The sequence below is a fragment of the Mustela nigripes genome, chromosome 1 (genome assembly GCF_022355385.1).
Source record: "Mustela nigripes isolate SB6536 chromosome 1, MUSNIG.SB6536, whole genome shotgun sequence".
Taxonomy (NCBI): Eukaryota; Metazoa; Chordata; class Mammalia; order Carnivora; family Mustelidae; genus Mustela; species Mustela nigripes.
The window spans coordinates 90,761,030-90,787,572 of record NC_081557.1 but is presented as its reverse complement, the minus strand read 5'-3'; the positions used below and the strand labels follow the sequence as shown (position 1 = coordinate 90,787,572).

General features: G+C 60.9%; 1 protein-coding gene and 1 long non-coding RNA gene across 21 annotated transcripts in view; one reads left to right on the top strand and one right to left on the bottom strand.

Annotated features, from left to right (window-relative positions):
- The window catches only part of PHLDB1 (pleckstrin homology like domain family B member 1), a 46,972-nt gene that overhangs the window by 1,273 nt on the left and 19,156 nt on the right, over positions 1–26,543 (top strand). For 8 of the 20 annotated variants that reach the window (XM_059416103.1, XM_059416070.1, XM_059416067.1 and 5 more), the window contains 10 exons: positions 5,864–5,944; positions 6,633–6,756; positions 7,696–7,866; positions 14,836–14,961; positions 16,416–17,764; positions 20,164–20,460; positions 20,883–21,023; positions 21,138–21,275; positions 23,878–24,006; positions 24,367–24,522. In XM_059416103.1, the coding sequence (XP_059272086.1) occupies positions 5,864–5,944; positions 6,633–6,756; positions 7,696–7,866; positions 14,836–14,961; positions 16,416–17,764; positions 20,164–20,460; positions 20,883–21,023; positions 21,138–21,275; positions 23,878–24,006; positions 24,367–24,522 (2,712 nt within the window). Of the gene's footprint in view, positions 1–75; positions 172–505; positions 725–1,996; positions 2,412–5,863; positions 5,945–6,632; positions 6,757–7,695; positions 7,867–12,069; positions 12,170–14,835; positions 14,962–16,415; positions 17,765–20,163; positions 20,461–20,882; positions 21,024–21,137; positions 21,276–23,877; positions 24,007–24,366; positions 24,523–26,543 lie in introns of those variants that run through there. The other 12 variants (XM_059416085.1, XM_059416076.1, XM_059416071.1 and 9 more) reach the window with 7 other exon arrangements.
- On the bottom strand, positions 4,696–11,990 carry LOC132027396 (uncharacterized). Its single transcript, XR_009407145.1, has 3 exons — positions 11,779–11,990; positions 5,567–5,747; positions 4,696–4,824 (listed from the first exon to the last, which is right to left on the bottom strand). It is a non-coding gene; the product is annotated as an uncharacterized LOC132027396 (long non-coding RNA).

Here is a 26,543-nt window from a genome sequence, read left to right as displayed (position 1 = left end):
GGCCTGGCAGGACGGGACGGGGGACGGGGGCGGGGACTGGGGGGGGCGGGACCTTCTCGCTCTCCTCCCACTCAGCGGGCTCCCAGGGAAAAGCAACAGTGTCCTCCAGAGCCTGAGGCCGCGGCGGCCGAGCAAGGCGAGGGAACCCGTGTCCCCCTCTCCCCGCGCGAGGTAAGGACGCTCTCTCCCACTAGACCCGTGGGTCTCGCTGGCTGCGCTGCTGGGACTGGATAAGGGGAAGTCCCAGGGCCTGGCGGGAGCCCTCAGATCAGCTCTGGGCTGGGGGGCCCAGAAGAAACCGTGTGGGAGGAGGGGGCGCCCCAGGTGAGTGCAGTGGGGTGGGGGGCGATAGAAAGGGGCTTTGTGGGGAGCCGGCTCCGCGGCTTTTCTGCCAGCTGCTTGCTTTTGCCCTCCGGAGCCTCTGTCCACGCAGCCGCCAGAGGGGGCCCTCGCGCTCCTCCCCGGGAGGGACGCTGGTCCTTGCCCCAGCCAGTCTCTCCTGCAGGCACCCAGATGGCCGGCCGGGCGGACACTCGTGGAGTCTCGTCCGCCCGCGCCGCACTCCTCCCACTCTCCGGCCGACCGCAGGCAGAGAGCCTTGCACCGGGCGAGGGGACCCTCCTGGGCCAGCTCCCCTCCTGCCCCAGCCAGGCCGCCTCTATGGACGAGGAATGTGTGTGGAGTCCAGCCCGGAGGCGGTGGGAATCCGGGAGACAAATCCTGGGTGTGTTTAGGAGACGGGAGGCACGTCCCGGGTCTCCCCAGCTCTCCTCCGAGGACCCGCATCTTTAGGGGTCCGGGAGGCCGGACGGGGCACGCTTAGGAGAGGGAAGCCCCAGGCTCTTGCCACGCCCGTAGGGTCCGGATTCGTATCCCTAACGGAGTTCCCCGAGGCGGGGGCTGAGCCAGCCATCCGGGTTCCTCTGGGATGGGGAAGTACCGGCGGGCCGGCGGCGGGGGACTAGGGGCTGGGGGTGTCGGGGCCGGGGAGGGGCTGCCCGGCGCGGGGTTGCCGAGGCTCCAGCAGACGCTTCCGCGGGTGCTGGGATGAGCGGGGGCCTGGCCCGGCGGGGTACCCAGGGAGCCGGGGCGGGGCTGCATTCTGGTCCCGTTAGCTCAACCGTCCCGGAGTCTCCCGGGCTGACTCATCGGACCGCTCGCACACAAATACAAGCTCCCCACCACGTCAGGCATCCCACGCAGCCGACATGCACCGCGCGCCCCACTCCGTGTCACCCACGCGCGCGCCCGCCGGCCGCGCGCGCAGCCCTGGTATCGGCCGCCGTCGCGCGTGGGGCAGCCTCCCGCACGCCGGGACCTCCGCCCGCAGTCCGCACGCGCTGCGCTTTCGGCACCGCGAAGCCGGCGCTCACACCCGAGGCCCGCCGCGCTCACGCAGTTCCCGTCCGCACACCCTGCCGCTCACACTCGCACCTCCTGTGCACCCTCGGGCCCCCCTTCCCGCAGCTGCCCGGCGGGGAGCGGGCGGTGTCTGAGCGGCCGCCCCCTTCCCCGGCCGCGTAAACAAGCGGCTCCTTCTCCCCGCCCGGCCAAAGAAAGGCCGCTTGTCCCGCGTGCGCGGCGGGCGGGGCGACCCAACACTGCGGCCTTGTCCCACCTGGCGGCCCTGGGCAGCACAGGCTCCGGGCCAGCGAGGAGCCGCGCCCCGGCGGCAGTCCCACCCCGCCCGCAACCTCGGAGAGGGGCGCTCGCCAGCACTCCCTCCTCTCCCCCAGGAGAACCGGAGCCCCACTCTACACTCCCGCCTCTCCCTGGCTCTGCCCCCTGGAGCCTCTGCCGCTCACCTGCGGTCCCGCCCCAACTTCAGGGCCGCGGCTGCCCTCAGCCCCCTTGCTCCTCCCTTCCCCTGGCTCCCCGTCCCTCCATTTCCACCTCCACTGCCCTCTGTACCTTCTAGGGCTGCCCCTGGCCATCGTCCCCTTTACTCGACGACCTCCGTGTTCTCAGTCTCTCCATCCCCTTCTCTGTCCCCCAGGCCCTCCGCCTCGCTGTCCCTCCGTCTCCACCAGCTCGGAGTCCCGCGGAGAGTTTCCCCACCTTCTTCCCCTCCTGACAATCTCCCCAGCTCTCATTTTCTCTCAATCCCTCAGTCTCCGTCTTCCATCCCGCCCCTCCATCCCTGCGTTTCCCCTTACCCACCTTGCCCCGCCGCTGAGCCCTCATATCCCCCCTTCCACGCCCTTCCCCGGCCCCCGCCCTCCGGGCTCCCAGCCTCAGTTTCCTTCCTGTCCCGACTCCTTCCCTGCCAGCCGCCCTTCCTTGAGGGCGGATGTGCGTCGGGAAAGCGAAGGCGGCGGCGGGCGCAGAGGGTCCCAGCTCGGCCACGCAGGCCTCCGGCCACCGCCATGCGACGCCTGGGGCGAGGGTCCGGCTGGCCCCACCGGCCACAGGTGAGGCCTGGAGCGGCCCCGGGGGACTCCGGGGTGCGCAGGAGCAAGGCACCGCTCGGGGACTCGCCTGGGGCCCGATTTGGAGCCTGGACTTCCTCCAGCGCCTGTTGGTTACAGACCTTTTCGGCCCTTGCTCGGGCCTACCTTCACCCTAGTTAGGGTGCCAAGACCTCAAGCGGTGACTCTGGACACCTACTAGGCCGAGAGGTCTGGGGACGGGCAGATCCCGCGTGGCCTCGGTGCCCACGCGTCCCCGCCGGGCGAGGAGGCCGGAGGGCCCGGGCCTTGGCGGGGTCACCCGCGGGAGCCCCGGCCTCGCCCGCCACGAGGTCCCCCCTTGTTGCACGGCGGCTCCCGGCTCCCAGGCCTCTGCCGCCCTGTCCCCAGGAGGTGCGGGAGGGCTCCAGAGAGCCGGGGCTGACCGCGGCGCCTCCCTCGCATCCCTCCTTCCCGGGAGCCAGCCTTGCGCCGCAGGGGCCTTTTTTTGGCAGCGGGGCCGGGCGGGGCGCTCCGAGTGGGTAATTACTGCCGGGGGTGGTGGGTAGCCCTGTCCACGGAAGCGGGTTGGCAGCTGAGGGCGCCCGGGCGCAGCGCCGCTTCGCCATCCCGGCCCGGGGTGGGGTCCTAGGAGAGCGCGCCCCCAGGTGGCCGCGGGACAGCCCCTTTGTGCGACCGGGACGCGTCGGTCTGGTGTAGCTTTGCGCTTCACCTGGGTTAGGTTTCTGAGCTGGGGCCACGGCCTCCAACATGCTGATTTCTACATCTTTCCGGATCTTCTCCGTCTCTCCTCACACCTCCCTCCTGGTCTCCCCCTCTCCTTCACATTATTATTTCTTCCTCTCCTCGCATCAGTCTTGTTCCCCATCAACCTTATTATTTTTTTTTACAATCTTTATCTCCGCTTGAAATTCTTTGGCGTAAATAAATGAACAGGGTAATGGTGACGAACTTGATAGAAAAGGGTGAAGGGGGGCGCCTGGGTGGCTCAGTGGGTTAAGCCGCTGCCTTCGGCTCAGGTCATGATCTCACGGTCCTGGGATCGAGTCCCGCATCGGGCTCTCTGCTCGGCGGGGAGCCTGCTTCCTTCTCTCTCTCTCTGTCTGCCTCTCTGCCTACTTGTGATCTCTGTCTGTCAAATAAATAAATAAAATCTTAAAAAAAAAAAAAAAAAGAAAAGGGTGAAGGGACTTGTTCTAGATCTTGAAACCCATACTCATAACCGGCATGTTTACGGAGCTTTGTGCTTCACACAGTGTCATTTAATATAAGAGCTGACTCTCCAATCTTAAAGAAAAGAAAAGAAACAGTTTTATTGGGGCACCTGGGTGGCTCCGTTAGTTAGGTGTCTGCCTTCTGCTGGGGTTGTGATCCTCCCATTCCGGGATCAAGCCCTGCCTTGGGCTCCCGGCTTGGTGGAGAGTCTGCTTCTCCCTTTCCCTCCCCCACACCCCACTTGTGCTTTCACTTGCTCTCTCTCTCAAGTAAATAAAATCTTTAAAAAAAATAGGGCGCCTGGGTTTCTCTGTGGGTTAAGCCTCTGCCTTTGGCTTAGGTCATGATCTCAGGGTCCTGGGATTGAGTCCTGCATGGGGCTCTCTGCTCAGCGGGGAGCTGGTTTCTCTCTCTCTCTGCCTGCCTTTCTGCCTACTTGTAATCTCTGTCTGTCAAATAAACAAATAAAATCTTAAAAAAATTTAAAAACAGTTTTATTGAGGTATAACATATATATCATAAAATTCACTTAATTAAAGTGCACATTCAGTGATTTTTTAGAGTATATTTACAGTTTTGTTTGAGAACAATTCCCTCACCCCAAAAAGAAATCTTGTGCCCATTTATAGTCACTCTCCATCTACCCTTAGCCACAGGCAAGCACTAATCCAGACAATCTTTTGTGAAAAAGTCACTATTCCACTTTTATAAAGAATGACTTGACACTCAGAGAATTTAAGTAACTTGTCCAAGATTCCGCAGCTAATAAATAATAAAGTCAGGGTGAGAATTTAAGGCTATTGCATCCCAGCCTAAATCTCTTTCCACTAAATGGTGATGCTGTTTCTTCCCCCATTATTTTTGTTTTGTTTTGTTTTCTTTTCTTACTCCTCTTTTAGTAAACTCCCTATTGCCAACCCACTCTCTCACGTCCCTTTCCTCGGAGAATGCTGAGGGCTTCCCCTAAGTGTAAGGAAACAGGACAGCAGGCAGGCTCTAACCCTGGAAATTCTTCCCCACAGCCAGATCTCCTGGGGAGGCGCCAGGCCGGCTTGGAACTCGGTGTAGGTTAACCGCCTTTGCCTTCCCTCTTCCCCGGCGGAGCTGGGGTGGGCCCCAGGCCCAATTCCGGTTTTTCTTCCGCCAGCTTGGGTGGACATGGTGACGGACATGATGTCGTCCAGGTCCGGAAGGGTGGAAGCTGGGAGGGTAAAATTAGTAACTCTCTAAGGCTGAGGTCCTTGGGCCCCAGGGCCAGGGGGGCCAGGCACTCCTTGGAATGCTGGCTCCTGCCCTCACTTCCTAAGTCACTAGGCCATGGTCGAGGGTTGGAAGAGAAAGTGGAGGGAAACCCTGCCTTCCTGGGTCTCCCTCCCACCTGGAGCCACTCTCTCTCAGTCATCCCCAGCCCCATGTCCACATCGAATGGGAAACTTGTCACCTTAACAAGATGATCAAGGGACGGGCCCACGTTCGTACCCAAAGGTACCAAAACCGTGAGGAAGAGAGAAAGGGATGCGTGGAAAGAGCTTCAGTTCTGGCTCTCGAATCTACTTTACCCTCGGTTCTAAAGACCTAAGCTTCCTACCACACCAGATCAGATGAAGAACCTAGAAAACTGTACTCCTGTTATTAGTCACCACTGAGGGGTTTTTCGCTGATTGTCTGGGGGCGAGACTGCTTTTTGGGGAAGAGAAGGTGTAGGAGTTGAGACATACAGAAGGCAGGAATGGCTGAGTTCTTCCTGTGGTGTCTCCTTTAAGCAGACACCCTGTGGGGACCCCTGGGGGAAAAGAGACAAAGGGAAAGGCAGGAGAGGGTTTGGGGAAGGGAGTGCCTCAGCAATATCACCCACCTAGGGGGGGTGTCTCTGGCTACCGGTGTCCCCCGGGGAGTTCTTGGACCCTGGATTCCCTTACTGAGGTAGATTTTCCCCACCTTACCTCTGGCTCCAGATGTCTGAGCGTCCTCTGCAGCGGAAGCCTAGCTCCTGGATTTCTGAGGCAAGAAAGCATAGACATACAGGCAGGGCCTCTAGGGGTCTTGGCTTATGGTGGCAAGGGTGAGGACTGGTGTGCTGGGTGTCTGCCTCTGAGCTCCCTCCACTTTTTCTTCTGCATGAGCCTGCAGGGAATGAGGGTGACAGGTACCACCACCGCTGGCCACAGACCCTATTCCCTCCCCCCCCGCCCCCCCCGCCTGGCCTCCCTGCCAACACCTGCCTTCTGCTGTGTCCCCAGGAGCCGTGGAGCCCCAGGACCATGGACGCTCTTAACAGGAACCAGGGAGGCCCTGGATGCAAGACCCAAGCAATGGTAAAGGTGAGCAGGTCAAGGCCAAGGGGCAAGAGGGCTGTTGGAGAGGGTGGGTTTGGCTCCTCTCCCCAGCCGTGGCCCCAGCAGTGGCCCCAGCCGTGGCCACGCCCAGGGATGAGAGCAGCAGCTCCTCTCCACCCTTTCCCAGGTCCCAAGCCTATTAACAGCTGAGGCTTTATCTGAATCAGGTTAATTGGTTCACCCAGAATATACCCTTTAGAAGTCAGGAGCCGGTTTACAGACTGACCCTGGGCTGTGTCTCTCTCCTGGATCCCAGGCTCTGTCCTCCACTGTGATTCAGTTTCCCGGAGGCAAGCAGTGGCCAAGGGGATGGCCACGGACAAGTCTACAGGGACAAGTCTGCATTGGCCCTCCTCTGCAGCAGCCCCTTCTCCTCTCCAGCACCCACCTGCTCCTCTCACTTTCTCCTTTTTTGTGTCTTAATAGACAAAGGGGGCAGTTAAGCCAACGCTTGAGAAATCCAGTGGGACAAGTTAGTGGCCTAGATTCAGATCTCATTTCAATTTAGTGTAATAATGCTCCATGCACGATTTGGGGCTGAGCCTTTCGACACCCTCAGAGCCCTTCGGAGAGGGCAGGTGCCGGAGGGAGTGCCGGTGTAATGGGGTTCAGGGGCTCGGGTTCTGGCCTGAAGGGTCTCATGCTGCTCATCCCTCACCCCCACCCCCTGCAGAAGGGGCCCTTGGACTTGATTGAGACAGGCAAGGGGCTGAAAGTGCAGACGGACAAACCACATCTGGTGAGCCTGGGCAGTGGGCGGCTCAGCACAGCCATCACCCTTCTGCCTCTGGAGGAAGGTAAGTCTGGGGGTGCAGCCCCTCCACTCCGCCACCCCTTGGTCCTTAAAGACATTTCTGCCTTGGATCCCAGGCACGCGCGGGGGCCCTTCTGCCCTTTGTCAGCCTTGATCGCCTCCCCCAGATGTGAGGCCGCGCCAACAGCTTGCCCCCCTTGTCCTGGCCTCCCTGGACTGCCTGGCCCCCTTGGTAGATCATCTGGCTCCATGACTGGGATTAAAGATTAGTTTAGAAACAAGGAGGAGAGTACTGAAACAGGAGAGCCCATTGCTCTTAGCAACCAGTGTGGCCAAGAAGGAAGGGGCCCCATCCCAGGCCTATGCCTGGCGTGGGAGCAGCTACCTGTGGAGCATGGAGGGCTGGGAGGTGGGGGGAACGACCTCCTGAGATAAGGCCCTGGCTCGGCCCCCTTCCCCTGCTGGCTTCTGCCTGGCCTCCTTGGCCTCCTTGCTTCTCCCCTGGCTGCACTTGTTGCCTGGGTGATTCTACATTCCCCACATTCTCCAAATACCAGTCCCAGGGGCTCTGCCAGGGGGAGAGCCTTAGCACGGAGGGGAGCCAGGGAGAGCAAGGGGTTGCAGGTGCAGAAGTGGGGGGGAAGAGATGGGGAGCAGGAGAGCAGGGTGAAGGAGGAAGAGGACTTGGGGATGAGGAGGTGGAGGGACTAACGGAAGGTCTGCAGGAAAGAAGTTCCCCTTCTCTGTCGGTAGAGCCTGGCTGCTCTGTGTCCTCTGGGTCCCCCCATCTGTGAGCCAGTTTTCTCTGCCTGCCCAGAGCTTCTCCCACTGACCTTCTCCACCAAAGGGGGACACCACCAAAGGGGCCCCAAAAGGGTGGCCGGTGGCAGGCAGCAATCCTTTGTGCAGGAGGAGGTGGGCTTCTGTCTCCTTGGCCGCCCTCCTGGCCCAGCCTGGGACTCAGTTTGCCCTCTGTCTTCAGGGAAGACGGTGATTGGCTCCGCAGCCAGGGACATCTCCCTGCAGGGTCCTGGGCTGGCCCCAGAGCACTGCTACATCGAGAACGTGCGGGGCACCCTCACCCTCCACCCTTGTGGCAACGTCTGCAGTATCGATGGGCTCCCTGTCCGGCAGCCCACCCGGCTCACTCAGGGTAAGGTGTGCTGCCCCCAAGCGGGAGGCGGAGGCAATGGTCTCTGTTGAAAAGCCTGGGCTAGGGGCGTTGGGGGGGTGCGAGCCTGCTGTGGCGGTTGCCATGGTAACACAGAGCCAGTGGGAGGCTCAGGGGCCTCTCCATGTGCCTCAAGAACACCCCCAACTCCTCTAGGATCCCGATTTGTCTTCAGCCTGCTTTTCTTCTCCGGTCACTTCTTGGCGGGGAGGGGAGACGTCCTGGTGACCTCATTCAAAGGGCAGGCAGAGTGGTGCTCTGTCAGGTCATTAGTGAGATGGTTAAGGGAGGGCAGTTGGAATGACAGGACAACCATGGGGTTGTTTCATGATGCCAAGAGGGGGTCACTCTGAAAAGAGGCGGGGAGGTGGGGAAGGAGGCCGCTCCCTCCGGATGGGGATGGAGCAAAGGTGAGATCCGAGGACATGGCCGCTCCGTTAAAACAGCATCCGCAGTAGCTCTGGGGTCATGAATATGGTTAGCACCCTGTTCCCCAAAGCCACAGGCCACTCTGTTGTGTCAGGTGGCTCTGAAAACCGGGCTCCTTGTTCTTGTGACTGGGCAGTTCAGGGGTCAGCCCAGGTGGTGCTTTGACAGACCGGGTGTGTCTGCCCTGGGCATCCATTTATACAACGAATTGTCACATTAAAGGAGTGGGAAAAGCAGGCCTGGGGTGGGGGGCAGAGGTGGCGTTGACGTGAGGATGGGAGCTGTGGGCCAAGCCTGACTCTGTGCGGGAGGACTAATGTCCTGCCCGTTGTCTTACTGGCTGAAATCTCCTCAGCAGTGGAAATCCCCCTCCTTCCTTTGTTTCCCTCTGTCCTTCTGTTCATAGCCCTTAAGCTCTCTTTAGACGCTGCTCCCTTCATAGCTCACCCAGGAAACCCAAACTTGCCCTACTCCTTTCTTCCTGCCCTTGGGAGTGTGAGGGGGCCACGTGGCTTCAGGGACCCAGGTCCCCCAGAGACAGTCCCTTTCAGCCTCCCAGAGAACATCTTCCTGGAGATTGGGTGTGTGGAAGTGAGCTGGTCCAGCAACAGGGAGAGGGAGGGACAGAGTTCAAAGGAGGCTGGAGAGAGAGCCCGGAGCTCACTCCCCCAGCCCCAGATCCCTGGCATTCGTGGGCACGCACATGTGTGTTGTGAGCAGGGTGCAGGAACGGATGCTCTGAAGGGCCCTCTTGGGCAGTCTGCCCAGAGCATCCTCTAGCTCCCTGAGAAGAGGGAGCACCTGGGTCAAGATGGAATTCTTAGGCATTTCCTGTGGCCCCGGTGACCCCTAACTCTTCCCCAGCCAAGGTTCCACCCTGTCAAGTATGTACCCTCCCACTCTCTTCTGACCCTAAACCCCCTTCCCTTTTGCTCCCTCCCACTCCCACAGCCTCCTTGTCTGGGCTTGCCTGTCTCAGGAGCTTGGCAGCCCCGGGAGGGGTAGGCAGAGGCACAAAGGAACGGGTGTTCTTCTCCCTAGCACTCCCCCTCCCCTGGGCTCCCGGGAGCTGAGGCTTTCCTTGTCTCATCTCTGGAGCAAGGCACCAAGCCCAGCCCTGCCTGGCCCCACTCCGGACATTCTTGGGAGTGCGTTTCCCTGGAAACTGGGTGGTGGGGGGTGTGTGCGTGTGCTATCTCTGTGTGTCTGTGTAACTGGAGTGTGTTTATATATCTCCGGATGTGTTTGTGATTCAGGGCTTGTGTATCGCTGTTTGTGCCTCTCCTTGTGTTTATGGATCAGTGGGGGACGGGGGTGAACTCGGGACGGAGGGTACCAGAGTGTCCATGTACGTAGTTCCAGGTGGATCTGAGAACTCGCTGGCCCCGTGCCTGTCTGTGGGCATATGTACAGCAGGATCGGGTTCCCTGTCTCGTTCCCCAACCCAGGCGCATAGGAGGACCCTCCTCTTTGAAAACAGAGGGCTACCCTACAAAGAACAAGGAGCCCATTCCAGCTGGGCCAGGCCGTCCATAGGTGCGTCATTCTGGGCATTGTGCCAGCCAGAGGCAACTTGGATAGGCACATGTCAGGAGGAGTAGAGATGGCGGTGACAGGCTCTTCCAGCAGGACCTTGCCTGGGCCTGGGGGTGGGGTGGGGGGCAGGCAGAAAGCAGAAGCTGGCCTTTGGCTCTCACTAAAGCCATGGACACTGCAGCATGACGGGAGGGAAGCGAGGACAAGCCCGATTCCACCTCCCTACCCCGGTTTTCTGGCATACCTCGTGCTGCCCTCTTCTTTATGGAGCAAGAGCTGGAAATGGGAATGTGAGCGAGAAAATAAGAAGGAATCTCAACCAAGAAGGAATCTCAACCGGGCTGAGGTTGCCCCACCCTGGGACCACAGCGCCAGACCACATGAAAGCTCTGGGAGGGGACGGATCAGGGGAGGACCCAGAAAGCCACACGGCTCAGGGCCCAGGCTGTCTAGACAGTAGGTCCCTGTCCACTCCCAGCATTCCCTGCCAGCCTAGTCTCCACGTCTCCTTCACTCCCTAAGCCCTTCATTGGTGGGTAGGGTCTTGTGTGAAGGCCAGAAGCGGGGGAGCTCCCTGGAATGTGGTCGGGGAGCTGGGTTTCCTGAGTAATCCAGCCGGCTCCCTCTGGGATCCAGGACACTGAGCCTCTTCCTCTCCTACCCAATTCTCAGTTATTCCTTCTGTGAAATGGGAGTGAAGCTTCCAACTGTGCTCTGCTAAAAGATAAGGATCAAAAGAAGGAGAGAAAAAGCAAAAAGACTCCTAGCTGCTCCCTTCTTTGTGCCTGCCTCCTGCCCTATTTCTCACTGGCGGGTATCCTCCGTGTCTGTCTGGGTCTGTCCAGCTGGCTGTCACAGTTTCCAGACCGATGAATCATTCTTCCTGAGCAGATTTTTTTTTTTTTTTTTTTTTTTTTGGTTAAAGCCTCCCCCTATTTTGCATTTAACCCTACATGGTTCTCCCATTTTCCTTCAGGAGAGTGAGATACGTGTGTGCGTGAGCGTGTGTGGAGTATGGCAATGTGGGTAGGTGTTTAGCAAGGGTGGGGAAATGATTTTTTTCTCTAAGGAGGTTGGCTTTTGATTCCAGAGTCTCTCCAGGGACTGAGTGGAAGGATGTCTGTGCCTGAATGAGTGTGTAACCAAGAGGGGTATTATGGGGGTGAGAATAAGCACGTGTCAGAGACAGTGTGTTTGTGTGTGTCAGTGTGCACAGCCAAGATGTGGTGTCCGTGTGTTGGTGTGTGTGAGGCGTGGGAGCTCTGAGCATATAGAGTACGTCTGAGAAAGTGTGTCCCTTAAGGTTCTGGTGTCCAGAGGGTAGGTCTCTGGAAGACAATGAGCTGTCCAGAGGCAGATGGCACTGTGTTTTCCAGGTGGGAGGGTGCCTCACTGGGGTGGGAGAGCTCTTCCAGCAGACTAGCACGACTGGTGGTAGGGGTTGGGAGGAGGTGAGGTTTGATTCTGGAGCCCCAGGGGAGCAGGCTGGCTGGGAAGGGATAGCACCTTGGTCCAGCCTGGAGGTGAGCTGAGCTGCTGGGAATGTGGGAGCAGGGGCAGAAGAGGAGGTGTTTAGGATGGAAACTGGAGGGAGGCTCAGTGCTGCCCAGCCTGGGCCTGAACTCCCAGCCCAGGAGTGACCTTGTCACAGTGGCACAGGGAGGGCAGGAGCTGATCCTAGTGACCTAGCTGGAGCCCCGGGAGCCATGGAATGTCAGAGCTTAACCTTTGCTGTCAATGAGGACAACCTCCTCATGGGTAGGTAAGGGATCTGAGGCCAGAGGGTGTGATTGGCCCCAGGTGACCAGCCAGCGGAGCTGGCCCCTTCCCAGGTCTCTTGGGAGGCCAGCCACAGAGGGCTCTCAGGGAGACCCTGCTTCTCCTCACTCCTGCCTCCCGACGACGCTTCGCCCTCCGGCCTCCACTTACCTCTTACCTTTCCTTCCGTCACCTCCCCCGCACCTGTCCTCCCGGTCTCACTTCTGCTCCCGCACCCACCGCCTCGGAGTCCCCGGGCCGCTGGCCACCCGCACCCTCCCGCCCCGCCCTCTCCATCCCGCTCCCCTCTCCTCTCCTCCATCACTTCCTCTTCCCCTCCTCCTCTCCTTTGTCCCTCCCTCCCTGGCTCCCTTCCCCCGCCGGTGGCCGGCCCGCCCCTCCCCGGGCCCTGGCGGCTGCTGGCTGCCTGGCGGCTGGCTGCTCCGAGCCCGGGGCCCGCGGCGCGGGAGGTCGGCCCGCCCCCTCGCAGGCCCGGGGCAGGCGGGGAGCCCCGAGGGCCCGAGCTAGCGGGGGCCGGCGCTGCGGAGGTCCGGGCTCGCCGGTGAGTGCTCCGCCCGCCCGGCCGCCGCTCCCGGGCAGCGGGCGCCGAGGGGCTGGGGCGGGGGCCTGTGAGGGGCGTCTGCGGGCTGCGGTGGGGGGACTCGACCGCGGGTGTGTGTGGGGGTCTGGCTCACCTTGGGGAGCCGGGGGGGGGGGGGCTGTGAGACTCGATGGCATGTGTGCCCTGCACATGTGAGTGGGAGGTCTGGGCTCGGGGCCACCCCTCGGCCGGCCAGACCTCGCCTTCCCTCCGCGCTCGGAAGTCCCCTCCATGGACCCGCCTCCGGAAGGGGCAGAGGGGTCCTGATGGGGACGGGGAAAGCCCGTGCTGGGCCCAGAGGGGTCTCTGATGGAAGGGCGGGGGCCCTTCCTCGCATCTCCCCGCACCCCAGCCTCCCTTTGGCCGGTCCGTTCCGTTTGTGTGGCAGCTGAGCTGTGCCTGTCAGCCCGCGAGTGCGGGAGCCTGTATGCCTCTCTGGGTGTTTCTGGCAGCGGGTATATGTGCGAGCTTGTAGGAGAGTGTGTTCGTGTGTGGTGTTTCCCCTCCGTGTCTCTCAGAGATAGGATCCGCCCTCCCCTTTGCCCTGGTTTCCACCCCCCCCCCCCCACCAGATGTGCAGCTTCTCACCCACCCACCTGCACACACACAGCTGGGCCCTTTGGGGATGGGGGCTCGGACCACAACTTTAACGGGGAGGAGAGGTTCTTGGGGTTCCCTGAGTGGCTGACCCTTGGAGGTGCCGGGCAGGAGTGGACCCAAGGAGGTTTCCTCCCAGAAACAGGCTAGGCAGGCCCTTGGGGCAGGATGGACCAGAGTTGGGGCCATGCCTGGGGCCCCTGAGTTCAAATAGAAAGTTAATTTGGGCAGGAGGGAGCTGCTCTGAGGCCTGTTGCCCTCCTGCCCGCTCTATTAATACAGATCCAGCTCTGCTGCCTGGCATCACCTATTTATAGCCTAGAGGCAGCCAGGCCACACCCCCTCAGGGCAGGAGGCTGAGGGGCAGAAGAGGGGGCAGGGAGCTCTCAGCTGTAGAAGCCAGGGCTGAGGGTCCCTGGGTGCCCACTGCCTCCTTGGGTGGGCCTGGCAGGATGGGCTGGAATCCACTCAGGCTCCACACCTCTGTCCAGACTGGGCTGTGTGATGAGGCTCCCATATCCTCCCCCACCCTACCCTACCCCACCCCTTCCCACCCCTTCTCACCATCAATCTAGAATTGAGTGGGTCTGTCTAGACCCTGCGAACTCGTTATTAATTAGCTTGTTAAAGGGCTGAAAGGAGGGGGAGGGGCCAGCAGGACTTGTTCTGAAACAGCTGTGGTTGTAATTAGGTGTAAGTGGGGTTGGCTATTATTTATTCCGGTTATGATTACTCTGGAATCAGCTCCTCTGATTGGTGGCTTGGTGGGGTAGGCTCCCCTCTCGCCTGACCACCCATCAGTCTCTAGAATTGTTGGTGCCCACCGCTTGGGAGAGCCTCTGGGCGTGCCGGAGCAGTGGGTGGCTTTGCCCACTCCGGTTATGTGCTAGGGACTGCTCTGCTGGCTAGCCCCTTCCCCACCAGCGTGGGCGGGCTTCTGAGCTTCTCAGTGGGGGGCCTGCCACGGTATCCATGTGGCCTGGATGCCCCTTGCCCTTGTGGCTTGCCTGAGCTGAACTGTCTCAGCGTCCAGGAATGTAGACTTCCCTGCCAGTCTTAGCTCGGACTGGCATGAAGCTTCGGGGGTGCCAAGTGGCACCAGATTGGGTCAATAGGCTGGGGGCATGGGTGTGGACAAGCTGAGAGGGTGGTTGTAGAGGGCCCTGGCCTCTGGTGTCTCCCAACACAGCATCTTTTGCAGGAATCCTGTGGCTTGTCCAGGAGAAGGAGTGCCGTGAGCCAGGCTCAGGTGCCCGTGGGCACACCTGCTGCTGTGCACACTCTTGGTGCCCCTGGCTACATTTTTGGCGCCCACACACCCTCTCCTCTCCATGGAGTCACACTTACTGGGCAGGACTGGGCTTGTGTCTGCTGCCTGGGAATGTGCTTGGCTGAGGCAGGGCCCATTGGCCCTCGGCTTGGCTGGATTCCAGAGAAGACCAAGGAGCGGGAAGACGTCAGGCCAGAGCGTGCTTTGTCCGAGAGAAAGAGGGTGATGGCTCTCCCTAGGCCACGCAATGATAAGGAGGGTGATAAGGAGTGGGAGCCAGGAAGCAAATTCTGGTTTCTCTGGGGGGCATCTAACTGATTCATGGGTTTTCCCTGTCCCCTGTCTCAGAGCTTTTTTTGATCCTGGAAATTGCTGCCTCTCAGACTGACTTTTCCGCCCAAGGGGCAGATGGATGGATCATTGGTACAGCTTAGGGGGGACATGGGCGACTGTGTTCTCTGAAGAACCTCCGATCCCAGGACGCCGTCTCAGACATTGTCTTACTAACTCTGCAAGGTCCGTGGTTCTGTCCTCGTTTCTCTACCGAGAGAACCGGACTCCAAGGGGAAGTGACTTCGCCCGAAGATCTCACCACTAGCAACGAGAGTTAGGACATGGGACTCACACACCAGTGCTCTTTCCACACTGCCACTGTGGCACGCACAGTGCGGGGGGGCGGGGCTCTCCGGAGCCCACTAGTGCTTCGGGGTGACGCTGCCTCAGCCCTGTCTGCCCTTCTCAGCATTTGCTCTCTCTGTAGGCTGTATGTTGTGCCTGGGCCAGTCCACCTTCCTCCGCTTTAACCACCCAGCCGAAGCCAAGTGGATGAAGAGCATGATTCCGGCAGGGGGCCGGGCCCCAGGGCCCCCCTACAGTCCTGGCTCAGGTAGACGCCCAGTTGGGGCCGGGGGTTGGGTTGGCGGTACTCCTGGACTGTCCTCCTCCCTGCCCCTTCCAGCCGTGCTTGTGGTGTCAGGGCAGGACAATACCCACGATCTAGGCTTGCTGCCACCTGCCATTGGGCCGCGGGAGGAGGATGCCAGGCTGTCTGGCTACTGGGAGAGATCCAAGAAGTGCTGCTTGGCTGGGATTGGGGAATCATGTGCCCAAAGGGACAGAGGGCTCTGCCAGCCCCACTGCCCCGGAAGATGCCACCTCAGTGTCTGGGACCCTAACCACTAGGCGTCTTTTGTGTCACCACTGGGAACCTCACCCTTGACGGTGGCCTTAGGGGGAGGAGGGAAGCCTTAGGTAGAACCGGTGCAGGTGCTGGTGGGTCCCACCTGCTGGTGATTAGGTCTGTGGGCCCTACCCCTCCCCCAGACCAAGCCAGCTGATTGCCCAGCTGACCGGCTGCAGATGATGTGTGAATTGCCAAAGCTCAGAGGAGACTTGGTGCCTGTTGCAGGGGACCAGCGCCCCTGAACCCAGCTGCCTGGGGGGTGGGGCTGGGTGGAGACCAGGAGGCCAGCAGTGAGCCCAGCCCCCAAACTCTGCACGGGCATTCAGAGGGCTGTGGGATGGCAAGTGTCAGTGTGGTAATGGGACGGGTGTCCACCTGTGTCACCTGTGGCTGTCCGGTGAGCCCCTTGGGAGCCTGGGTTCCCAGCCCACACCGTGGCTGGCTTTACCGGGCTCTCACCCTCGCCTTGTCCTGCCACTCCCACTTTCCGGGCAGCGGTTCTAGGGGCTTCTGGTTGGTTGGCGAGGCCTGGGGCGGGGCAAAGGCAGGCTCCTGCTGGCGTGGCTTAATGGGCTGATAATTGGAGGCACTGATCTGCAGGCCAGCCTGGCTTCCCCTCCGACTGCACAGAGGGGTGTGGGGCACGCCTCCTGCCCTGCGCCGAAGGTTGGGTTTGTGTTTTTCCCTGGGTTCCGCTGCTGAGCTGGGAGGCCCTCCTGTCCTATTAGACTGGATCCCCCCACCCCAGACTTCTGGCCAGCTCCACAGCATGCCCCCAGCCCCTTTACAGAATGTCCGCCTGCCCTTCCTGAAGGAGAGGGTTGGGAGGCTGGGGAAGCCAAGGCAGGGAGGACCCTCCTCTCGGGGTGAGCCCACCACCAGCAGCCCTAGGAGTGCCCAGCATTGTTAGCAACCCTGCTGTGAGTCAGGAAACGTCGGAGCCGGCAGAACAGCCCCCATCCCCTTCCTCTATAGAGAGGGGAACTTAGGGCAGGTGATCTAAGGCTGCCCAGCAGGTCAGGGGCAGAGAAGCACCCAGATCACCTGGCTCCTCTGGCCCCTGCTAGGAGAAGGTCGGAGAGCGCCCGCATTCTTGTGCACCTGTAGCTCCCCAGAGTTGAAGACGAGGGTCTGAGGCATCTTTGCATTTCTCACAGCAGAGTCCGAAAGCCTGGTGAATGGGAACCACGCCGCACAGCCTGCAACCCGGGGACCCTCCGCCTGTGCCAGCCACAGTTCGCTGGTGAGCTCTATTGAGAAGGACCTGCAGGAGATCATGGATTCACTGGTGCTAGAGGAGCCTGGAGCTGCTGGCAAGAAGCCTGCCGCGACTTCCCCGCTGTCGCCCATGGCTAATGGTGGGCGCTACTTGCTGTCCCCCCCAACCAGCCCTGGTGCCATGTCTGTGGGCTCCAGCTATGAGAACACCTCTCCAGCCTTCTCTCCACTCTCCTCACCGGCCAGCAGTGGAAGCTGCGCCAGCCACTCACCCAGCGGGCAGGAGCCTGCACCTTCCATGCCCCCGCTGGTTCCCGCCCGTTCCTCCAGCTACCATCTGGCCCTGCAGCCCCCACAGTCCCGGCCGAGTGGTGCCCGCGCCTCTGAGAGCCCCCGGTTGGGCAGGAAGGGGGGTCATGAGAGGCCTCCGAGTCCTGGCCTCCGAGGTCTGCTGACAGACAGCCCTGCAGCCACTGTCTTGGCGGAGGCCCGCAGAGCCACCGAGAGCCCCCGGCTGGGAGGACAGCTGCCCGTGGTGGCCATCAGCCTGAGTGAGTACCCAGCTTCCGGTGCCCGAAGCCAACCCACCAGCATTCCTGGCAGCCCCAAGTTCCAGCCTCCAGTCCCTGCTCCCCGAAACAAGATTGGCACACTCCAGGACCGCCCTCCCAGCCCTTTCCGTGAGCTGCCGGGCACCGAGCGGGTGTTGACGACGAGCCCCTCGCGCCAGCTGGTGGGCCGAACCTTTTCCGACGGGTCAGCCACCCGCACCCTGCAGCCTCCCGAGAGTCCCCGCCTGGGCCGGCGCGGCCTAGACAGTATGCGAGAGCTCCCTCCGCTGAGCCCCTCTCTGTCCCGACGGGTACTCTCCCCCATGCCCACCAGGACGGCTCCAGATCCCAAGCTCCCCCGAGAAGTAGCAGACAGCCCCCGGCCCCGGCGCTGGGCCGCCCACGGGGCCTCACCAGAGGACTTCTCACTGACCCTGGGGGCTCGGGGCCGGAGGACACGGAGCCCCTCACCCACGCTTGGGGAGTCCCTGGCACCCCGCAAGGGCAGCTTCAGCGGCAGGCTGAGCCCAGCCTACAGTCTGGGCTCTCTGACAGGGGCTTCGCCCCGCCAGAGCCCCCGTGCCCAGAGGAAGCTGTCCAGTGGGGACTTGCGGGTGCCTGTCACTCGGGAGCGGAAAAATAGCATCACAGAGATCAGTGACAATGAGGACGACCTCCTGGAGTACCACCGGCGCCAGCGCCAAGAACGGCTCTGGGAGCAGGAGATGGAGAGGCTGGTGAGCGGATGCCGCGGAGGCACCACTGTCCACAGCGGAGTCTCTGCCAGGGCGCGGGCAGGCCAGCTGGCCGGGTTGGGGGGGGTGCTTGGAAGGGCCTGGGCTTCTCCCGCTTTTCTGCTTCCAGGGGGCACCTTAGTGACCTGTAGCTCCAGGGTCTGGTGCCCTGATGAACTTTGCTTGCAGTCTCAAAGTCTTTATTTTAAGTTCTTGTTAATTTTGCTTTTTTGATAACATAGCATTTGTTTTAATGTATAAATTGAATTTTGTGTTATTGACCTATGACAAAGCTGTAGGAAAACGCACCATATTTCTGGTGAGGCCTTGTACCTCTCAGTCTGAGAAGCTGGTCTTAGTGATGACAAGGCTGAGGCCCAGAGAGGGGAATAGGTGTGTCCAAGGTCACACAGCAAGTTCTGGCAGAGCAGGAATTGCAATCTCCTGTCTTTCCAAGGCTTGTTTTTTTGTGTTTTTTTTTTTTTTTTTTTTTTTTTTAGAAAAGCCCCTTTTTCTTGAGAAAATTTCCTTCTTTCTTTCTTCTTTTTTTTTTTTCAAATGGGTGGGAGCTGCTCACCGTGGCCCAGGCAGGATCATCTGGGAAGGTGGGTGGGTGGCAGGGAAGGGCGACCCCAGGCCTGTGTGACTGTGATTGTGTGCATTGGCGTGCGCGCAAGTGGCTGTATTTGGGGGCCGGGTGTGGCTCTGGGCAGCTGTCCTGGAGGCCGCATCTGAGCTGGGTGGGGGCCAGGATTCTCCGGATAGTGGGTAGCGCAGGGAGCTCATGGGGGCTCTACACGCGGACAGGAGAATGGATTGTGAGCAGCACGGGGTTGCTGGGGGGCCCAGCGACTGTGAGATTGGTTTGAGGAGGAGAACCAGAAATGAGGTTTGTCTGGAGGGCTTTTCAGAAGAGGTTGGGACCGCTTTGGGTGAGGTGAGGGCGCCGGCCAGTGTGTTTGTGTCCTGTCTGGGGAGAGAGCAGAGCAATGAGGCCGGATCCCAGTGTTTTCTGGCACTCTATCTCGTCTTCACTGTTGTTGCCTTGGCCAGGAGGAGCGTGCTTGGACCGCCCTGGGGGCTCAGCCTGGAATGGGAGCAGTGAATCTGGGAAGGCAGAGTGAGGGCCCCAGCCTCCCCACGCCCAGGCAGCAGGGCACACCTCATCGCTAGCCCTGACCTGTCCCACCTGCCACTTTAAATCTTGGAGGCCGCCCGCCTGGCCCTTCCCACCTCCAGCCAGCTGCTTATCTGGGTCCTGGGGCGGGGGCGGGGCACTGGCCCAGCTTCCCCGGGTGCTGAGCCTCTGTTCCTGGTTTTGTTTTTGACATGGACCTGAGGAGGCAGCAGGAGAGAAGCTGGGTACGTGTCTGGGGTCCCGGCCACACTGTGCAGTGAGGGACCCCTGAGGTTGAGGTCCCCTGCAGGACCGTGGGCACCTGGAGGGGGTGGAGCTTCACGACTCTGGTGCTGTGGATGAGAGAGGGAGCCACAGATCGTGAGCGTGATTGCACGGTCCCTCCTTGACCCCATGGGCCCCGGAGAGGTATCTGGCTGGGGCTGTTTGTGGGGTGGGGGTGGATGGTCCAGGCACTCGGAGCGCTCATGGCTGGGCCTGGGTGCTCAAGGGGGGGCAGCAACTCACCTGGCTGGTGAGACGTGGGGGGCTGCCTGAGTGCCTTATGGCTGGGGTGGGCAGGAGGAGGACCGTGTCCCAGGTCTGTTCGGCCTGCTGTACAAAGGCTGAGCGCAGCGTTGTGGGAACCTGAGCTCCCCAGCTGCCTGTGGGCCTGTTTTCCCACCCTGTCTAGGTCCGTGCCCACCTGTCTGCACGCTAGACTGTGTTTATCGGCGTGAGTGTGTGCCGGCGTGCGTCCGTGCATGCCAGGGCTGGTGTCTGTGTGGGCCTGCCTGAGTGTATGCACAGAGCACGCACGTGTTGTGTCCTTGTGGGTCAGGACTGGTGTGTGTGTGTGGGGGGGGTGTCTGTGTACCTTTGTGTGTGTAGATGGCTGTGGATCCAAGTCAGCCCAAGCACCTGCGTGTCTGTCAGCATCTCCTTGTGGTCCTTAGCCTGCTCCCTGGCTTGGGTTGCTGGGTGTCCCCAAGGAAGCCCCCTCGGAACAGAACGAAGAGGGAAAGGAAACAGGAAGATGGGAGGGGCCAGCCACGTGGGCAGGTGGCACAGTAGCCTGGTTCCTCCTCCCTGCTCCTGGGACACCCTCCTTACCTTTGCTTCTTCCAGCCTTGGGTTTGGGGCTCTCTTGACTTCTTTCTGAGCCCCTAGAACCTAGGTCCTAGTTCTCTCTTCTGATGGCTCGCTGAGCCTGGCTGCAGCTCCACGAGGACCCGACCTTCCTCCTTCCCTCCCTCTCATGCCCTGCTCTGTGCACCGTCCCCAGGAACGCCAGCGCCTGGAGACCATCCTGAACCTGTGTGCTGAGTACAGCCGGGCCGACGGGGGGCCTGAGGCTGGGGAGCTGCCCAGCATTGGGGAAGCCACTGCAGCGTTGGCGCTGGCAGGCCGGAGGCCCTCCCGAGGCCTTTCAGGGGCCACTGGGAGGAACACCGAGGAGCCTGGAGGGGCCACCCAGCGCCTGTGGGAGTGTGTGGAGCGCTCAGATGAGGAGAACCTCAAGGAGGAGTGTAGCAGCACGGAGAGCACCCAGCAGGAGGTGGGGCAGAGCACCCAGCAGGAGGTGGGGCCGAGGGGCACCTGGTGAGAGGGGCTGGGTCCGACCCACTGGGGGGCAGTGGGGGGCAGAGGAGGCCTCCATGGTGGAGGCCAAGGCTCAATGTGTGGGAGGTAACCGAAGGGGCAGGTTTGGGAAGAGACTAGGTAGGAGAGGTGTAGAAGTGAGGCCGTCCTGGTGCATTTCCCAGGCTACAGAGATGCTTTCTGACCCGCCTTTCCTTGGGGCGTCCTCCAGGCCTGGCCCTCAGTGGTGAACCTCCGCTGCCTTTACCTGAGTGGGTGTGGCTTCCCTTGCAGGGAGGGGAATTGGCTTCCTTTCTCAGTCTAGATACCCCTTCCAAGAGCCCTGAGGAATGGGGCTCCATTCCCGGAGTCTGATGGGGGAAGCTCTACGCTTCCACAGCTGATGGCCTCCTTCCCCGCCAGCATGAAGATGCCCCTGGCACGAAGCTCCAAGGAGAGGTGCTGGCCCTGGAAGAGGAGCGGGCCCAGGTGCTGGGGCGTGTGGAGCAGCTCCAGGTCCGCGTGAAGGAGCTGGAGCAGCAGCTGCAGGAGTCGGCCCGAGAGGTGAGCCAGGAGGGCCCGGGCCTTGCTCCTCCCTGCACAACATGAAGGCCTCCGGAGCGGCCTGAGATCACCCGCCCTGACGGGCCTTGCTGGGGACCTCGGTGTCGCCCCCAGGCCGAAATGGAGCGAGCACTGCTGCAGGGGGAGAGGGAGGCTGAGCGAGCACTGCTGCAGAAGGAGCAGAAAGCAATGGACCAGTTGCAGGAGAAGTTGGTGACGTTGGAGACCGGCATCCAGAAGGAGAGGGACAAGGTAATGCACAGCTGGCCTGGCCCCGTGCTGGCTCCCGGCGGCCTGGGAGCGGGGCAGTGCCTCCTCTAGGCCTCCTACCCCTTCCCTCATCAGCCATCCTACAGACCTGGTGGTGCCTGTGTCGCCTGGGGCAGGGGACCTTGTCTTCTGTGGAAGGTACCAGCTTGAAGGGCACTGTCAGGGGCTGGGCTGGGGTCTGGGATCTCCTCTGTCTGGGTCTCTGTGCTACCTCTGGGCGCCTGCCATTCGCGGTTCTTCGTGGCCCTTCTAGGCAGTGTCAAAGCCACTTCTGGGGCAGTGAGCACAGCCTGAGGGGCTGGTGCTGGGAAGTGGTTCGGGATGGGGTCCCTCCATCAAAAGAACGTTTCCCTACGGGCATGCCTTGGGTGCTCAGGATGTGATCTCTGGGAGATGGCCCTCACGTCTCTGCTTCCCCAGAGCCTTCAGGAACGGCAGCCTCCCGTCCCAGGTGGTCCCGGCTCCCGCCCCTGCCCCGTCAGAGTCCGTGCCAGCCTGCAGGGGGCGCTCCGTCCCACAGCGGCCCTGCCCCCAGGCCCCAGATGCTCAACCACATGCCAGAAGCTCGAGTGTGGAGAGGGGCCACCTCTTTCTGGACTGGACAGTATTTTTTCCAAGAATTAATTTTCCTTTTGAATTTTTTGAGAGCATCTTCCTCCTATCCCAGTTTTGAGAGTCTTAAAAATTCTTTGACACCGCTCCCCCCCGCCCTTTTTTTTGGAGCTTTGGTTCTGGCCCCCAAAACCACACTCCCAAATTCTGTGCCAAAATTAACTCCATGCTTACCAATCGGGCCTGCACTAACGCCCCCTCTAATCACTGTCCTGGGTTCTCCGCATGCCCCTAACTGCCGGTGCCACCCAGGCAGGGCTGAGCCACGCCTGCTTTTGTACTAACTCCAGGGGCACCGCTGTGCCCTTGACCTCTCCCCACCTAATTCTGCTTCCTTCCTTTCTTGGTGTGGGACTCCAGGGTTTTGATCAGAAAGGAATGGACAGGGGCACAGCTCAACTTGACTTGGTGGGGCATTGGGAGGAGGGGTAGAGCTTGGGGGAAATGCCTGGCTGAGAGCTCCTCAGCCTGAAGAGCGCCCCCCTTTGGAAGAGCCCCTGGGCACTGCCTCCATAGACTGTGGGTGGTTTCCTACACAACAGGGAAAAAGCTGGCTATCCGCCAGCCATCCGCCTCCCTTCCCTCTCTTCCTTCCGGAGCAGCCGAGGGTCTGGAGGTGCAGCTGGGGTGACGTGGCCCGTGGAGGGCTTGGACAGGTTCCCTGTGCCACACCATGGCTGCCCTTCCTAGCTTCCCCCTCTGGGGTTTCCCAAATTGAAATACGCCAGCCAGAGGGTAGGAACGGGTAGGCCTCTCCCCTTCTCCCACCCCTGATCCATCTGGAACATAGGGTGTTGTAAAGGCTGAGTCCAAGGAAGGGGCATTGCTTGGACCCCAGGAACTGGGCTGATTGGGTCCTCCTCTCCCTAGATGGGGGGTGGGAGGGTGGGTGGGTTGGGAGGGCGGGGCAGGATCCCACAGAGGGACTTACTTCATGTAAGCTCAGCATTTCTGGGGGAAGCTGCCTAACTTTATGTCTCACTGATCTGGCATCGACTGGAGTCTAGGACTTTGCCTTCTTCCTGGACCCAGTTATTTGAGGTGGTTGGGGGGGGTAGGGGGAGGAGGTAGTGGCCGTGGGGAGGGTTCACTCGGCTTTCCTCCCCAGCCCATGGCCCCACTCTGGTTTTGGAATCAGTAATCATAGTTTCTCCTCTGCCTGTCCTTCGGAGGGGTGACTCACCAGATCCACCCCTCGTCCCCCTTCCCGCCCTCAGAGGTGTCATCTCGCCCCAGACAGAGCTATGTACCTCCTCTCTGTACCCACTCCTGGGGCTCCTGTTGCCATGGCAACGGCCGAACTAATTGCAACCCTCATCCCGCTGGAGTTCAGCATGCAGTGCCCCAGCCCCCCACATCCACCTTGGGCAGGAGGGAGGGAGGCCCAGGGAGTTGGGCTGGGGTCCCCGCTGCCCTGCACTGCCCCAAGCTTTAACATCTCCCGCTGCGAGTCACGATTTAACCCTCACCGGCTCTACCCTTTGCCCCAGGGTGAAATTTTGGTCTCCAGGCGGCGGCAGGGGGAGAAACAGCAGCGCGAGGCGGGGTGTTTGTGACGGGGTTGGAGAGAAAAAACAGGGGGTTCTCCCTCCCCCCCCCCCCCCCCCCAAACAGTTTCTAGTCCAGGGGACTCCAAGAGACCAAAATTTCTGCCTGAGACCCGCTCCTCTGGCTGTCTCACGCGGCCCGTGCACCTGCGAGTGTCCCGTCTCCCACGGCAGCTCCTGGCCTCTCCCGCTCATCACCTCTTCCACGCGCCTTCCCCCCCTCTCTTCCTCTCTCCTCTGGCTTACCCTCCTCAGCTCCTCCTTGGCTTCTTCCTGCTCCCCCACCCCCTCCCTGCTGGCTCTCTCTCTCCTGCCCCGGCCGCACCCCCCACCCCCCACGGCCGCACTGCCCGCGGGCCGGAGTTGAGGAGTGTGTGTTCTGTTTCTCCCCTGTGCCCGCCCTCCCCCCGCCTCCCGCCGACCAGGAGAGGGCGGAGCTGGCCGCGGGACGAAGGCACCTGGAGGCCCGCCAGGCGCTCTACGCCGAGCTCCAGACGCAGGTCGATAACTGCCCCGAGTCAGTGCGGGAACAGTTACAGGAGCAGCTGAGAAGGGTCAGTTTCACCAGCCCCCCTTCCCTGGCCCCCGAGGGCCACCCACCCAGAAGAGAGGAGAGCAGTGGGACGGGACCACCTGGGCCCTGCAGTACCTGCCGGACACCAGGGTCGGTGCTGTGGCCTGGAGGGGACAGGGCAGGATGGGGGGAGTGCTTCTCTCCTTTCTGCTACTCCAGGCGCTGAGGCCCCCAGCAAGGGGCAGAGCCAAGCAGAGGAAAGGGGGTTGGGGGGGGGTCAGGTCCCTTCCCCGATTTCCCTGGGGCCAGCCCTCAGAGCTCCCACCTCTGTGGCCTGGACTTCCAGGCCCGGAGCCGTATCCTGCTCACCACCTGACCCCCTCTGTCACTGTTGTTCAAGGAGGCCGAGGCCCTGGAGACGGAGACAAAGCTGTTCGAGGACTTGGAGTTCCAGCAGCTGGAGCGGGAGAGCCGAGTGGAGGAGGAGCGGGAGCTGGCGGGCCAGGGGCTGCTCAGGAGCCAGGCCGAGCTCCTCCGCAGCATCACCAAGAGGAAGGTGTGTCCCGCTCCATCCTCTGGGGGGAGGGACACCTTAGGGCCAGGTTGGGGGGTTGGAGGCCAACGAACTGGATCCCAGCTGATGATCCCCTATAAAAGCTAACTTTACCTTTCTGAGCCTCAGTTTCCCTCTCTGCAAAACAACAGGCTGTGGAGAGAATGCAGCAGGACAGTATGTGGGGACAGCATGGGCTCTGAGGGTGGCGGGCAGGGTGGGCAGCAGCAGCTGTCAGCGACCGTGGGCTCCCAGTGGAGACTGGACGGGGCTCCCACTCAGAGCTGGCCCTGGTTGGGCAGAGAAATGAGAGGTTCAGACGGGGGAGGAGGAGGCTGGGGGAGGCTTGCCGCTGCCCTTGCAGGTCTCTCTGTCTGGTGGGCGTGCTGGGAAACATACAAGGATCTGGGATCTGGACACTGACCCAGCCAGGGGTTTTAGGAAGCCTATCCTCTAGGTTCCAGCTATGGCTCAGCCTTAGCTCTGCTGAGCCAGAAAGCAAGGGGATTGTGGATGGTGTCCTCACGGGTTCTGGAGCTCCAGAGGCAGTGATCCTCTGCTCCTGCTCTCAGCCAGACCAGAACAGGGCGATGGGGCAGGGGTGTGTGTGTGTGTGTGTGTGTGTGTGTGTGTGTGTAATACATTTGGGAGGAGGAAGCTGTTAAATCAGGGAGGAGAATAGGGAGGATGGTTGGCAGCTCACATGCCTGCGGCTGAGACAGCTGAAGTGAGTGGGCGGGAGGTGAGGGCAGGGAGATCAGGGGAGGCTGGCGTCTTGAGGGCTAGCCTGAGCCTGGTGGTTTGTGGGGAGCTTCTGGACCTCCCCCTGCGCCCAGATCCCTTGCCCATCTCCCTGAGTTTCTCTGCCTTCCAAATGCAACTGCTTCTGGATGCAAGACAGATGGAAGGAAGGAAGGAAGCGAGCATTTCCCGACATGAGGGTGTGTGCCAGGAGGCTTTCTTGGGTTAGCTTATGCCAACCTCACGATGGTCTCACAGGCCAGGGCTCTTATCCTCGTTTCATAGACAAGGAAACAAGGGCTCCAAGAAGCCCCATGTCTGCCCCACACCTCAGCTTATAAGCTTCAGAGTCAGCATCGGACCCCAGACCTGCCTGGCCTGGAAATCTCTCTTCCTTACGCTGTACTGCCCTGGGGTCAGGGGCTGGCCCTCCCCCAGCCTCTTCCTTTTCCCTTCGGAGAGGATGCAGCAGAGAGCCCTACATCAGCTCATCCCATCCCTTTGAGGTCCTGGTGGGTGTAAGCTCCAGGGACTTTGGGAGGGGTCAGTGGAACTGGACCCCTGTTCTCTCCTCCCCGTGCTCATGTTGGCTTCTGGGAACCAAGCTCAGCCACTGAGACTCGGGGGGTCACATTCTTCCCTTTGCCTTCTCTTGACCTGCTCAGCCTCCCTCCTCCCTCAGCTCCCAGTGTCCCACCCATGCCAGACTCCGTCTGTCCTGGCGTCCAGTGCTCCCCTGTCATCTCTGCTGTGAGGCAGAGTGGTAGTTCAGAGAACTGGTTTTGGAGTCCCGACAGATTCGGTCTCATCCCAGCTCTAGCACTCTTTAGCTCCTAAATATACCAGTGTTCTTTTTTTTTTTTTTTTAGATATTTTATTTATTCATTTGAGAGAGTGTGGGCACGTGTGTGCACAAGTGGGGGGAGGGGTAGAGCGAGAGGGAGGAAGCAGGCTCCCCACTGAACAGAGAGCCCGAGGCGGGGCTCGATCCCAGGACCCTGAGATCATGACCTGACCCGAAGTCAGATGCTTAACCATCTGAGCCACTCAGGTGCCCCTATGTCAGTGTTCTTTTTTTTTTTTTTTTTTTTTTAAAGATTTTATTTGACAGAGAGAGATCACAAGTAGGCAGAGAGGGAGAGAGAGAGAGAGAGAGAGAGGGAGGAGGAAGCAGGCTCCCTGCCTAGCAGGGAGCCCAATGCGGGACTTGATCCCAGGACCCCGAGATCATGACCTGAGCTGAAGGCAGAGGCTTAACCCACTGAGCCACCCAGGCAGCACCC